The sequence below is a fragment of the Myxocyprinus asiaticus genome, chromosome 24, assembly GCF_019703515.2.
Source record: "Myxocyprinus asiaticus isolate MX2 ecotype Aquarium Trade chromosome 24, UBuf_Myxa_2, whole genome shotgun sequence".
In the NCBI taxonomy this organism is placed as follows: domain Eukaryota; kingdom Metazoa; phylum Chordata; class Actinopteri; order Cypriniformes; family Catostomidae; genus Myxocyprinus; species Myxocyprinus asiaticus.
Window position 1 is genome coordinate 16370033 of NC_059367.1, and position 14603 is coordinate 16384635.

At 36.4% G+C, this 14603-nt stretch overlaps 1 protein-coding gene across 4 annotated transcripts in view; it reads left to right on the forward strand.

Moving 5' to 3' along the window:
• Nucleotides 1–14603, forward strand: part of LOC127415271 (nuclear factor 1 C-type-like) — a 153008-nt gene that overhangs the window by 15440 nt on the left and 122965 nt on the right. Inside the window, exon 1 of one of the 4 annotated variants that reach the window (XM_051653959.1) lies at nt 6092–6109. The exons of the other annotated variants lie outside the window; for them this stretch is intronic. Coding sequence (XP_051509919.1) covers nt 6095–6109 — 15 coding nt within the window. The 5' untranslated portion in view covers nt 6092–6094. Of the gene's footprint in view, nt 1–6091; nt 6110–14603 lie in introns of those variants that run through there. 4 annotated transcript variants of the gene reach the window in all.

The following is a 14603-nucleotide window of genomic DNA, read 5'->3' on the forward strand; positions in this document are numbered from 1 at the left end:
TGAAGTGTTCTGTAGCTTCCCCTTATTTGTCTGATAAATTATTCATCCCGATTGAAAGTAGATTTAATTTGATTTGGGATCTTTAGATTTGATCTGCTCCCATAGCGCAAAGAGACCAAAAGAGAGGGAGGGTGATTAAGAGGGTAAGGGAAGACCCAGTTCATTTTCCCAGGATTCTCCAGGATTAGAATTGTGCTGTCAGAGAGTGAGCTGAAGCTTCAACTAAATTCAATTACAGGGCTAATGTAATTCAACCCACAAAGAGACAGACATGGAGTCCTGCTCTGCTTTGGTCTGGTCAGCCAGTGTCCAAGACCCGGCAGACTGACCAAAGGCTCCATAAAAGGATGATTTGGTATAAGTCAAATCACCTGTTTCTCTTTTCTTTAGTCACTTTTTTTTTTTGTTCCATTTTTACAAGAATGATTCTAAAAAGACTGTATAAAACATCCTGTTTGGGCAATTGGCAAAAAGTGAAATAGGCATTTCATTTTCATTGAAAGACCAATAAATCGGTCATGCCTATTAATATGCCAATATTTGGCAATATTGAGATTGTACTTTAGTCAATTAATAAAAGTGGTCATTCCGCATAGTGTCACTTCCAAAATCTATTGACAGTCTTTTCAATAGATATTGTACATTTTCTGATTTCAAATATTTAGTATATAGACTAATATATTTGTATATGCTTTTATATTTTAGTGAATTTTGGGTAAATATTTGTGTAACAAAATAATGAATTATTAAAATTCAGCAATTTTGTTGGCAATAATTAAGTTGATTTATATACAGTATGTTTTCTAAAACTCAGTATCATTAGACTCATTCGAGCACTAGTCATTTTTACTTTTAGTTCATTAAAAAAATGTTTTAGCAGTTTGCTGCTAAAAAATTTCCTGGTTTTATATTACATCTGAAAAAGTTTGATTGAATTAGGTTTATTAGGTTTTCGTTTTACCGCTCATGGTCAAGAGTATTACCTGTTCTGAAGCATTTGAGTTGTTTAGTGGTCTCTAAGCTACATTTCCATTTTAAGGGCTTATTATCTGTCCATTTCACCAGCATGTTTCAACAGCTTTTCATACTCCAATCATGTGCTCTTGTTTGGGTACCTCATATCATTCATAATTAATATGCCTGTAAATGCTGGGCTATTATTTTCCCGTCATTTTATTTGGAAAATGTAAATTCAGCACCTTTGGCTATGGATCTGGCTGTTCTTTGAATCACAATATCACATTTGGTTTCATGAACGTGTTAGACAAATATTGCATTGTAAATGCTGAAAGAAATGGTCCATAGAGAGATATAATTTAAAGAATAATTTTACTGAAAATATGATAAAATATTAAATGATAAAAGCATCTTCACCGCAATTATATACTTGAGGAAAATTTTATGTGTATCAGCACTCATTTCTTTCCCATTGAATCCATAAGAATGGAAACCTTGAAAAGATACTTATAAAATTACCGAAACAATCCAATGACAAAACATATTCAGACTGTTGTTGGAGTCTGTTGTAATATAGCTTCCATTTGAGTCATAAAAAAATACCATGATAAAATTGCATTTAAAAAAAATTTTCTGCAAATTTGTGTCTTCCCATGAAGAACTAAGCTCCAGATATGATGCTTTTTTACTATCTAATTAACAAGATGTTTTTTGATTAATTTATTCATGTGGACGCATACTAATGATATGTACATTTGAGCCAAACCACAATATCGTCAATGCACTGCAAACAATTATTTATCTTAATTAGTATCTTTGTCTTATTAAAACAAGAAAAAACAATTGGCTGATGTGGTAAGCATAAATGTATTTAAAAAAAATGGTGTGAGGTTTATTTAAACAAGTAAAAGTAATTTGCCTCTGGGATAAGAAAAATAAATTAATTCAAGATATATTCTCTGAAAAACAAGTCTTGTTATCTTACACAGTTTTGTATATGTAAAATTAAATGTATCTTGTTTCAAGGATGTATTTGGCACCACTAATGTTGTTTATCTTTATATGTAAGAGAACTGCTTATTTAAGAAGGATATTGAGTCAAACTCCTATTCAGGTACACATTTGAACTTCCACGAGTGAGACATAAGCAGGTTAGCTTGTACTATTGATAAAACCCCTTAAAACCGTTCTGTACATGTAAGGCCTCAGGAAACCTGAACTATCCTTTTAAAAAACCTTTTTTAATCTGCACACACTGGCCTTTATTGTCAACATTACAGAGTAAAGGATAAAGCTGTCTAATTGAAAGTGTGTAACGATTATATGAGTCTAACAGCTGGATTTATTGTATCTAAACATTTTCTCGTGTAGTTGAACTGAGGGATTAAGTTTGCATGGCTGTCACTGAATGGCGTGTCATAGTGTCTGGGCTTTACAAGATCTACACTATCAACCTGATTGAATACGTATTAGCGCCTCAGACCGGGGCCCAGTAACTATATAATTATTTGCAGACGCCACATAGCGGAATCTTTTAGCACACCCATATGCCCTCTATGTCTCACTTTCTCTCTCTCTGGTACATACTTAAAACCACTCACTCTCTCATTTTCTGTTTAGCATCTTGAAGAGCATGAGTGTATTAATTTATCTTCCCCAATGTTTATTGCCACTGTATTTACAAATTCCAAGTTAATATTGCTTATCATCAGCCTCTCTGTCATTTTCCTTGTATTTTATTGCTGGTAAACGTAAAACTTAAATGTAAATGTTTCAGTTATGTTAAAAGTAAATACTTGGCATTCACAATTGGAGAATATTATTTCAAAACTTTGATGATCCCATGAAATTGCTTGACGAGCATAGTTTTTTTTCCCTGTGTTGACGTATTTCCTATTTAAAGAAGAAGTTTGGCCAGGACATATCGAAGCGCTTTTTTATTAGCTAATAGGCTTTAGTTAGTTCACAGTCATGAACCATGATTTGCTTGTTTGTGGCAGGTGGTAGTGGGGGAAGGACATTCTCATTCAAGAGAGCATTTGATTGGACATTTACAGTTTTGGTACATTGTCCCAGAAGAGAAAGACTGTATATTTTAAATGTTGCTAAACGTGAATTTTGTCAATGTTTAGGAATGTACTTTTGATATATGTACAGTTGAAGTCAGAAGTTTACATACACCTTAGCCAGATACAGTAAGTATGACAATGCCTGACATTTAATCATAGAAAACATTCCCTGTCTTAGGTCAGTTAGGATCGCTACTTTATTTTAAGAATGTGAAATAGTAGAGAGAATGATGTATTTCAGCTTTTATTTCTTTCATCACATTCCCAGTGGATCAGAAGTTTACATACACTTTGTTAGCATTGCATTTAAATTGTTTAACTTGGGTCAAATGTTTTGGGTAGCCTTCCACAAGCTTCTCGCAATAAGTTGCTGGAATTTTTGCCCATTCCTCCAGACAGAACTGGTGTAACGGAGTCAGGTTTGTAGGCCTCCTTGCCCGCACACTCTTTTTCAGTTCTGCCCATCGGATTGAGGTCAGGGCTTTGTGATGGCCACTCCAAAACCTTGACCATAAGCCATTTTGCCACAACTTTGGAGATATGCTTGGGGTCATTGTCCATTTGGAAGACCCATTTGCGACCAAGATTTAATTTTTTGGCTGATGTCTTGAGATGTTGCTTCAATATATCCACATAATTTTCCTTCCTCATGATGCCATCTATTTTGTGAAGTGCACCAGTCCCACCTGCAGCAAAGCACGCCCACAACATGATGCTGCCACCCCCATGCTTCATGGGTTGTGATGGTGACCTTCAGCTTGCAAGCCTCACCTTTTTTCCTCCAAACATAACGATGGTCATTATGGCCAAACAGTAAAATATTTGTTTTATCAGACCCTGTTTTTGGACATTTCTCCAAAAAGTAAGATCTTTGTCCCCATATGCACTTGCAAACTGTAGTCTGGCTTTTTTATGGCGGTTTTGGAGCAGTAGCTTCTTCCTTGCTGAGCAGCCTTTCAGGTTATTTCAATATAGGACTCGTTTTACTGTGAATATAGATACTTGTCTACCTGTTTCCTCCAGCATCTACACATGGTCCTTTGCTGTTGTTCTGGGATTGATTTGCACTTTTTGCACCAAACTACATTCATCTTTAGGAGGCGGAATGTATCTCCTTCCTCAGCGGTATGATGGCTGTGTGGTCCCATGGTGTTTTTACTCGCGTACTTTTGTTTGTACAGATGAACGTGGTACCTTCAGGCGTTTGGAAATTGCTCCCAAGGATGAACCAGACTTGTGGAGGTCCACAATTGTGTTTTATTTTTTTTTTAGGTCTTGGCTGATTTCTTTTGATTTTCCCATGATGTCAAGCAAAGAGACACTTGGTTTGAAGGTAGGCCTTAAAATAGATCCACAGGTACACCTCCAATTGACTCCAATTAGCCTGTCAGAACCTAATTGGCTAATTGCCTAAAGACTTGACATCATTTTCTGGAATTTTCCAAGATGCTTAAAGGCACAGTCAACTTAGTGTATGTAAACTTCTGACCCATTGGAATTGTGATATAGGGGCCATTTACACGACAATGTTTTCAACTAAAAACAGAAAACTTTTTATGCATTTTGGCTGTTTACACTACAACGGCGTTTTGGGGCCTGAAAATGCAAACTTTTGAAAACGGGTTTCTAAGTGCACGTTTTTGAAAATGATGCCGTTATCGTCTCCGTGTAAACATAAAAAAAACACAAATTTGTGAAAACGATGACGTCATTCGCACGCGTATTACGTGTTCAGTCTATAGGCATGCGTGCGAGTACTTCAAAACAACAATGACGGAATACAGGACTGTGTTTGAGCTGCTCAAGATTTTGAGTTTATTGACGCTTCTCCAGCAAAGTGTAGATTTACTGCATCACTACTACGACCAGTGATCGCCATCTTCATTGTTTGTATTCATCGCTCTGTGGAAGAATGCTTATGTGTGCAGGCGCGTAGTGTTTCTTTACAAAGTAACATTGCCAACTACTGGCCTGGCATGCATAATACAGTGTTTTTAGTTGTTTTTGCGGATCCGTGTGAACGGGGATCGTTTTGACAACGTTGTTGTCTGTACGCAAAACTTTTCAATAACGCAAAGGAAAAACTTTTTCGTTTTTTAGTACATCGTTGTCGTGTAAACGTACCCATAGGCAAAAGTGAAACAGTCTGTCTGTAAACAATTGTTGGAAAAATTACTCGTCATGCACAAAGTAGATGTCCTAAACGACTAATATGAATTCTGTGGAGTGGTTAAAAAATGAGTTTTAATGACTTCCACCTAAGTGTATGTAAACTTCAACTGTAGATGGCTAAAAGCTGACTTGAATATGCTTAACCAAAAAAGGTATAAATTATTATATTTTATTGGTAATCTAATCAGATTTGTTAATTATAAATAGGTTGATGCTTTCATGTATGTCTGACAAGAGAATCCATGGTTCATGACCTTTGATAATTGGCCATTGAGACAGAGTGAAGCATGAGCCAGGCTTAAGCTGGTCTCAGCAGGGAAGTAGGGCCTGTCTGTGGAGAAAGAGAGATTCAGATTCATGCAAAAATTATTGGACTCGTTGTTTGGGTGACCCAGCGAGCCTCTCTAATCCTCTATAATGGATGCCTATTGTTCCGGCATGCAAAGGTCATAGCTCAAGTGCAGTGTGTGCATTGCATTTTCCAAACAGAATTCTGCTCTAATTCACCCTATGAGTCTGGGAAACTTCCTATTTCCTTTTGAATATCCTGTTTTACTCAGAAATAGTTAAATGCAATGCTAATGCCTTGTCAAGTTGACTTAATGGTAATAACTAGGGATGTGCAAGGTGGTTGACTAATCGATTAGTCATCTACTACTACTAACATTAATATTTTAAGTGGTTGTGGTTTAATGCAATTCTCAAATTGATTAAGAGACACAACTTCACAGCACTGATGATAGCTTGCTGTGCTTAACAGTGAATAACAGCCAGCACAGTAAAACCCTCTGCAAGAAGTTTTGTCTCTTTAATGCTTTAGGTTTAGTCTTTTTATGCTCTCTTGTTACAGCAAAACGGTGCATCAACAATACATTCCTAGACGATCACTGTCAAACATGAAATCCTCTGCTGTGAGTAATAGTCCTGTATTTGTGAGGTGTTGTGGAGAGATTAAAGTATTTTTCTGATTCTGTCTGATATTGCTTAAATTTATAGTTGCAGTAAAAAAGGTTTAAACTGCTTGATGTCATGAAATAGATATGTACCTGCAAAGTTATATTGCAGGTCTGCACTTTTGAATGCGCAGCAAGGATCACCTTGAAGCACTCTGGTTATGTTAAAGTGTTCAGGATGCCTATAATCAGTTTTGTGCTGCTCTGTATTGGAGCCTCTTCTTTCTTTCTTTTCTTACTTTGATAGTTTTATGCAATAAGATGTTATAGTTATTTAGCCTAGTTATTTGTTGAAAATCTTTTAGTCACCATATTGAAGTGCTGCACTTTGCGTCCATATATCCCTCTAAAAGGCGTCTAATCAGGGTCACATGAACATATGCCTAATTATGCATTATTATCTTTAACACAGACTAGTTGACTAGGCATTCAAATGACCGACCAACTAGTCGATTATGAAAATTGGTAGTTTTGCACATCCCTAGTAATAACAGCAGTTCAAAGTTATAATGGACAACAGATCAGAAAAAAGAAGAAAGACGCAGAGAGTGAAAGTGGCAAGTTGCATAGACAAAAGCTCGGTGTGGATTTGTGATTCACTGGACAAATCAATTCTGCAAAGGCATAGCAGTTTCCCTCATAAACCAAGGAGTACCATTATGCCTTTTGTAGCATTCCCCAATGATCAAACAGCTTAAGAACGGGCTGTTAGGGAGTACTTAGGGTTGTTGTCACTGGGCTGTTTGTATTTGCGGTTATGTGGTTAGTGTGTATGTTAAGAAGATGAAGCTGCAGCTGTCCCCTCCTCTGAAATTGTGAAAGGGTAGAGGGAAGGAATGTGGTGACTATAGTGAGACAGAGTGGACTGATAATTAGTAGCTGGCATATTTGTTGGAATGGAGTGCTTAAAGACAACATGACAACATTTTTAATTAGGGATGCACCGATACCACTTTTTCACTTCCGATTCCGATATCGGAAATCACAGTATATACTGATACCGATCTGATACCAGTGTTGTTTTTTTGCGTGATCAGTTTAGAATATCTTTACATTATTGTGTGGAACTAATTGGGTGTGCTCTTTAATATGTAAAGAAACACAAACCTCTAACTACACATTATATCTATATAAATGTATAGCTTATTAAGAAACACTTTATTGTTAACTAGTATACTGGATAATGTAGCAGCAAAATTAACAGTAATTCCAGTATGTCATCAATAGAAAAGAAGCCTTTTTTTTTTTTTTTTCCAACTTGTATCTGGACATTAAAGGATTCAGATCTCTTTTTTTTGTTCAGTTTAGTTGTAAGACATCAGTCCACTTTTCATTCACACAGTTATTTTTTGGAACCCATTCAACTTAAATTTTATTATAATTTGTAAACAAATGATAATAATAATATTATAATAGTAATATATAGTAATACATCTCAATCGTGCACCTTTTAAACCCTCACGCTTTTATTTTGACATTCTGAACTCTCCAGGAAGTCCTGTATGTGTCTGTTTGTAGGCAAATTCACAGTAGTTTAATTCGCTTCTTATTCAAATTCTGGTAAAAAATGCACCTCCAGTGCATTCTAAATGCATATTTAGAAGCTTGTGGAAGGCTACCCAAGATGTTTGACCAAAGTTAAACAATTTAAAGGCAATGCTGCCAAATACTAACAAAGTGTATGTAAACTTCTGACCCACTGGGAATGTGATGAAAGAAGTAAAATCTGAAATAAATAATTATCTCTACTATTATTCTGACATTTCACATTCTTAAAGTAAAGTAGTGATCCTAACTGACATAACAAAGGGAATGTTTTCTATGATTAAATGTCAGGAATTGTGAAAAACTGAGTTTAAATGTATTTGTCTAAGGTGTATGTAAACTTCTGACTTCAACTGTATTTCATGAATGAGGCCCAGTGATAGGTCAAGAAAAACAGAGATTTCAATACTCTAAAGCAAGAAAGAAATATTGTTTGATTATTTCAAGGAAAAAGGTTGACCTTTTGTGCATTATCATAGTCAGGTTGTAGTTTTTGTTTGCGTAGGTTAAGTGTGAGGTGTCTGACACCTTTCAAAGCTTTATTTGGTTGTTCACATATCTTTTCCTCAGTCATTTAGAAACCAGGAAACTTGGGGACGTTTTTACAACCAACAGGCCACCTTGCAAATGAATCAAGCAACTGCTGAGTGGAAATAACCATACAACACAGAATTATTTGCATGCACAGTTATACTTTCGTGTTTCATTAACACCAGTCTCTGCCAAAATCAGGGCACTGGAGATTGTTTAAATTAGGTTGCTTTGAATACTTCAGTACTGGGTGGGTAAGATCTAGGGGTTGACAAATATGGGTTTTCCAATATACATTTTTTGCATAATTGACTATATTAATTAAATGAAAACATAGAAATAAACAGAATAAAATAATAAAAAAAAGAAAGAAAATAAATATATATTTAAGATTTTGCTGCCTTTGTTTGTTTTGGTGCTTGGAAGTTTTGGACCCCAATGACTTGCATTGTGTGGTACAACAGTCATCACATACCCTTCAAAAAATCTTTGTGTTCTGCAGTAGAAAGAAAGTCAAGTTTTAGATGGCATAAGGGTGAGTAAATGATGAGAGAATTATTTTTGGGTTAACTATTCCTTAATGTTATTTGGAGCTTATGAAACTCCTCATAGACACAATGATATCTTCACATCAGATTTGAATGGTTAAGTACCATTCATTAAGACCAGATAAAACCAGATGCACTCACAAACATAGGCAGCAACTTAGTTCCTGCATTTCCCATGTTTTAAACAATGTCTTTAGTGAAGACATTAAAGACACATTCCTCCTTCCCCCAATCCCCTCAAGTCCACCAGAGACCATTTTGTCAGTAAGCCTCAGGAGACAGGAGGCCTGAAGATCTAGTGGATGTGAGGCACTAATTGTTCCGTGGATTGAATTGTGCATAATTATGCTGCTCCCTCTATGTTTCAAATCTTAAGTAAACAAACCCCCTCTGTGTTCCATTAATGGGAGATTCATGACATTTCAGATGCTAGTGAAACAGGTGCATTTAGCTGTCATGGGAACATGAACCCTGTGACTCTATGATTGAGAGTCACATGCAATAATGGCTCTTCATCCTTTCAGAGTAGCCTATGCTTTAAAAAGAGATAAATTCTTGTTTTTCTCTTTGTCCTTTGTGCTTATGAAATTTCCCACCATCTTTTTGCCCCATATTATCAAAACACACTTTGTTTTCAGTAGTTAAACTATAGTACTGTAGTTAAACTAGTATTTACCTATTTAATAAGTTCCAAATTAAAAAAAAGTATTAAGGTAGATGCATAGTTAACCAATAACACACATTTTCAGTATAAAGATTTTAGGTTAATGTATCGGAATGCATAAGAGAAATTGTATTTTTTTTTTTAATACAATAATTGGCTACATTTCTTGGCTTTATACATTTTCCCCATCATTTTAATACTTCTTGCTGTTCACTTAACAACCCCATGAAATCGCTTGACGAACGCAGTTTTCTTTCCTGTGTTGACGTATTTTCTATTAAAACAGGAAGTTAGGGCCAGACATATCAGGGTTTGTCCCCCTTTTTTCAAAAAAGTTAATATCGTTTAGTTTATGCTATATCCGTGAACCTTGATTTTCTACTTGTTATTTCTTGTCAGAAAGTAGGTAGTATTAGGGGGAGTTCAAGGTCAAGGTCAAGGTCGCTTTAAAATAAGCTGATATAATTTATACATTTCAGTGCAATATACACAATACAAAGTACACATATAAAAGAAAAAACTAAACAAAAAAACAGCAGCTTTGATATACGTTATATAATTATATTTTCAGATTTCTTTTCTAAAAATACACTTTTTTTTTTATATATATTTTTCTAAAAAAATATGATTTTTCCAAGGTATCATAAGAACTAAAAACAACATCAACAACAACAGTGTTAAATAGAGAAAGTGAACAGCATAACCCTAATACCTCTGCAGCACATCCTCCACACACCACTTTTTCTCTTAAAAGAGGATGGTTAGCCAGCACCCCCTCCCTCCATTAGGGTGCTTCATGGCTAAAGGCTGAGTCAGCGATTGTGCAGAAGAGACAGAGGGGAAAAGAAATAGGCAGTGTGACTCACATAACATCCACTTTGATCCACTCAGCATTCAGAACCTCATCTTCCATCAGCCCACTGGGCACAGAGGAATAACCCGGACTGCAGCTTAGTGTTCTGTGTCTTTGATAAAGAATGTATCCAATGTATCAGGTGTATCCAATAGTGTTTAGAAAAGGAAACACAGAGGACTATAGAGATGTAACTTGTTATGGTTAAACTGCAAATGTGTTTGAAGTGCAGTTTAAATTGCACAAAATTGCACTAATAAACATTGTTTTCAAACAGCTTTCTGAATACACCCTTCATCTGCCGTTGGTCGAACTAACGGATAGTCCTGCCTCAAACTCACGCCTTTGGTTGAGTCAGTGTGGTTGTGTCGGGCTGACAGGCACTCAAAACAGTGGAATTTTCATAGCAGCACTGAGACGTGCTGGTAGTGTTTACCGTTTTCGAGAAAATTTACTTACAATAACAATTAACCTTATTCATAGTTTTCTCTGCGTATTAAGCTGGGATAGGAGAAAGTATTTTAACACTGAAAAAGGTACACACTTCACCTTTAAACGTGTGTAATTTCTATGCATTTGCGGAATTGCAAAAATAACTACTACTTTAAAACAGTTTTCATGAACACTCCCCCCATCTGCCATTGGTGTACCAAACATATATCCTGCATAAAACTCACGCCATTGGTTGAGTCAATGTTGCTGTGCTGGGCTAGTTGAGATTCTCAAACAAACATAGCAATGTTTTGCCAAAGAGCCACAGTGTTTACATTTTTATGGGAAATCAACCCACTAATGGCTGACTTACAGCTATCTCTGTATATTAAGCTGGGTTAGGAGAAAGTATTTTAATACACACTTCAACTTTAAAAGAAATGGTGACCAGTTCCAGCATATGAAATATACAGTACACTTTCTGTTATACTGTTCATATGTATAAACTGTAACCTTAAAAAGTTACAGTTAAGTTATGCTTGTTGACTTGGGGGGTCTCTTTTATACATTTATTGTATTGTTATGAGAATTGGCAACAGTGTAGACAGATAGTGAGGCAAAGGAATCCAATATAACATTCTTTATGTATCCCAAATAGGAGCATGCCTACTCTTCCCTGTTTTGGTGGATTGGCCTTATAAGTGTGTTGAAGTTGAATCCAGTACCCAGATCCTACACGATCCACTACTTTATTTTTCTTAGCCAACCAGTAGAAAGAAAGGGAAAGTGCTTTTGGCAACAGTGCAGGAAGGGTGAGGGAGAATGTCTAATGAGGGCATTGCCTCAGAGTGCATTCTGGGTAAATTGCAGTGTTACAAAAATTCAAGACTCGCTGGCATTTTCTTTCCTTGGCATGGTGCACTCTGCACAAGGTGAAAGGTTAATCACAATGAAAAATGGAGGTTTATAATTGATCGGTGCATATGGCTTGTTTAACATGTTTAACATAGTAGTTTTAAAAAGCCAGCAGCTATTTTTATTGTTGTTTATTATTGTCTTTTTATTTATTGTTAATGATGTGCCTTGGAAAATCGTCTGCGACATATGCTTGTGACACGCGTGGTGACCATAGCAACACTTTGTGTGGGTGTGTGTGACCACAACACCCCCATTTTATCATTTTTACAATTTTTTTCCTCTCTCTGTCTCAACTCTGAAAACGATTTGCTAAAAAAAAAAAAAAAAGTCACATTCTCTGTTTAAGACATAATAAAGATCCGTATCTGAGCAACGGAAAGGAATAAAAACACATTTCCCTGAGCGCCGCAATAACAAAATGATTCAATTACTGTATAAATACAGCTGTGTGTGTGGCTAACAGAAAGAGAGAGAAAGAGAGCAGTAGAGCTAGTAAGCCTGGCTTTTTCAGAACACTCCAGTGGTCACCATTCCCTCATGCTAAAGCCTCGGTTTGAACTCAGCTGTGCTGTCACAGCCACTCTGCCATCAGCCTGCATCTGATCAAAGAGCCTTAGTTCATCTGCCATAATGAAGCCATTCACCAGCTGTGTTTATCAATAACATTCTCATCCTTAAAGTAGACGTGAAATCCAGTCAAGGCAGTCTTCTCAAACTGATTGTAGTTAAAGCAGAGCATTCTGTTTGAGCGCATCCAGGCCTAATATGAAAGAAGGAAAATTAAGAGGGAGATGAAACAGAGAAATGTAATAAGCTTCTCAATTTACTGCTAAATGACTTCATGTTGGTGTTGTAAATAGTACTGGTAAGCAATAAGGAACTGCCAGGATTTAACATACATTTCCAGGTTGGAGCCGGTTGAGATGTGAGGCTCGAGATTGTAATTTCCCAATCCCATTTCCCCCCCTTCTCCAACATCATTTCCTGTTCACTCTCAACTAGGGCTGATTAGAAGAACGGTGTATACAGTGCAGGTTTTGCTATACTGTTGAATAGGCCTATTTTAAGGGCCGTTTACGCAACATGTTTTTCATCTGTAAGCGCTGTTTTCAATTGTTTTCCTATGTAAACGTGCTAGACAAACATCTTTGATCGTCGCACTACACCTTGCTGTTTTTCAGCATCTTGTGCAGGAACACCATGTTTTTTGTCATTGTGTAAAATTAAAAAGTACTTCAGCTTTTAAAAAAACGCATCTCAAGACACCTACATTCTGGTCTATTTGTGGCTCTTCATCTAGCTTTTTTTAGTGCAAGGACTCGTTCGGTGTGAACTGCCCATTAATATAGAATTCAATTGATGTGTGGTCACAGATTTGTGACAGTTTTACAATGACTTTTAATGTGTCTCATCCAATCAGAATTTTTTCTGAATAATCTTATCTTCTAGTTTGTGCCCATCAAGTTCCAAATAAAAAGAAAGAAATGATCAAATTAGATGAAGTACATTTCATTATTAATTTTTTAATAAACTGGATAGGCAATACATTTTTTTATTTAATATACAAACCATTTTTAGTCACAACATTACTTATCATGACATACTGTAAGAATTTAAGAAACTGCCCACCCCTTCGCTCAACTACCACTATCATAAAAGTGCCAAAAATAAATACAATTTAAAAGAATGGATACAAAATTTCCACTGTATGGTAACAGTCTGCAGCCAAGGACATAGTGTATTTACACATTAGAGAGGCGAGTGTACAGGTGCTTCAGCCTGGTCCAGTCTCATTTCAACTGCCTCTGAGCTTTCTATATAATTGTGAGAAGGAAAAAAGGCCCAACAAATGTTTATTTTTGCAGGAGGAGTGGTTAGTGGATTTGTTGGTGCAGAAGCTATAATAAGAGGAGCTCTATCCTAAAGACTGAGAGAAAATACATTTACAGATGTCTGCAGGGACACAGGCCCATCTCTATGTGGTATTTATTCTTGAATGTGCTATTTTCTCCTGGACTTTGGGAAACCTGTGCAGTTAGAGAGTACAAATTGTGTCCAGACTCGTCTTTTGACTGTGTTTTTCAGTAAAGCTTTGGAATGTGTACTCAGTAACTATATTGGTTCTGCTTGAGTCAGTCCTGTGAGCCGACTGATTACAGATGTGAGTGTGTGCAGTGCACTGGACAGGCAGGGACAGGGCCCTCTCAACCATCCAATTACTGCACTCTGTTTGATTTTAGTTGTTTCCAGCACAAAAGTTTAAATAACTGGAAATAAAAACATATTATGTCCTGCTGTTGCTCTTGGGTTGAAAGAAGGATGTTAAATGTGGATTTCTTTTTTCACTGCTTTAGTCCAGCTCAGTGAGAGCACTCTTAAAGGAGTACATTTTATAATCTTTTCAATGATTTCTGAAGTTGCACAAAGACAGGGTAGTCTGTTTTTGTGTTTCGAAAAAATAAAAATTTCCTGTTATGAAATGCACTTAAAACGTTTTCTGCACTTAAAGACTTAAATACCTGAAATCACAAACCCTTATCAAATTTTGTACAACCAGTGGTGTTAAATTAGTGTATCGTACCTGTGAACTTGGCCAATAGTGGCATGTGTGATGAGGTTTGTGTTTACATTAAGGTGTCTAGCGTAAGCAGGTTGTGTTGAGGGTGTTTAGTGGGGTTGTTTTAGGTTAGAGGTTGGTGTGGAGGGTGGTGTTTAGTGTTTAGAGAAGATTAGGGTGAACAGGGTAAATGGAAAATGGTGTTTAATGTAAAGTAGTTGTATTGAGGGTGTTGTTTAGATTGAGGTGTTTAGGGTGAGCAGATATTGTTAAGGGTAGTGGTTTAGATTAGAAGTCATATGGAGGGTGTTCTTTAGATTGAGGTGTTTAGGGTAAAGGGCAAGTATTGTGGGTGTTGTTTGAATTATGCTTTAGGATGAGCCAGGTTTGATGAGGGTGGTGTT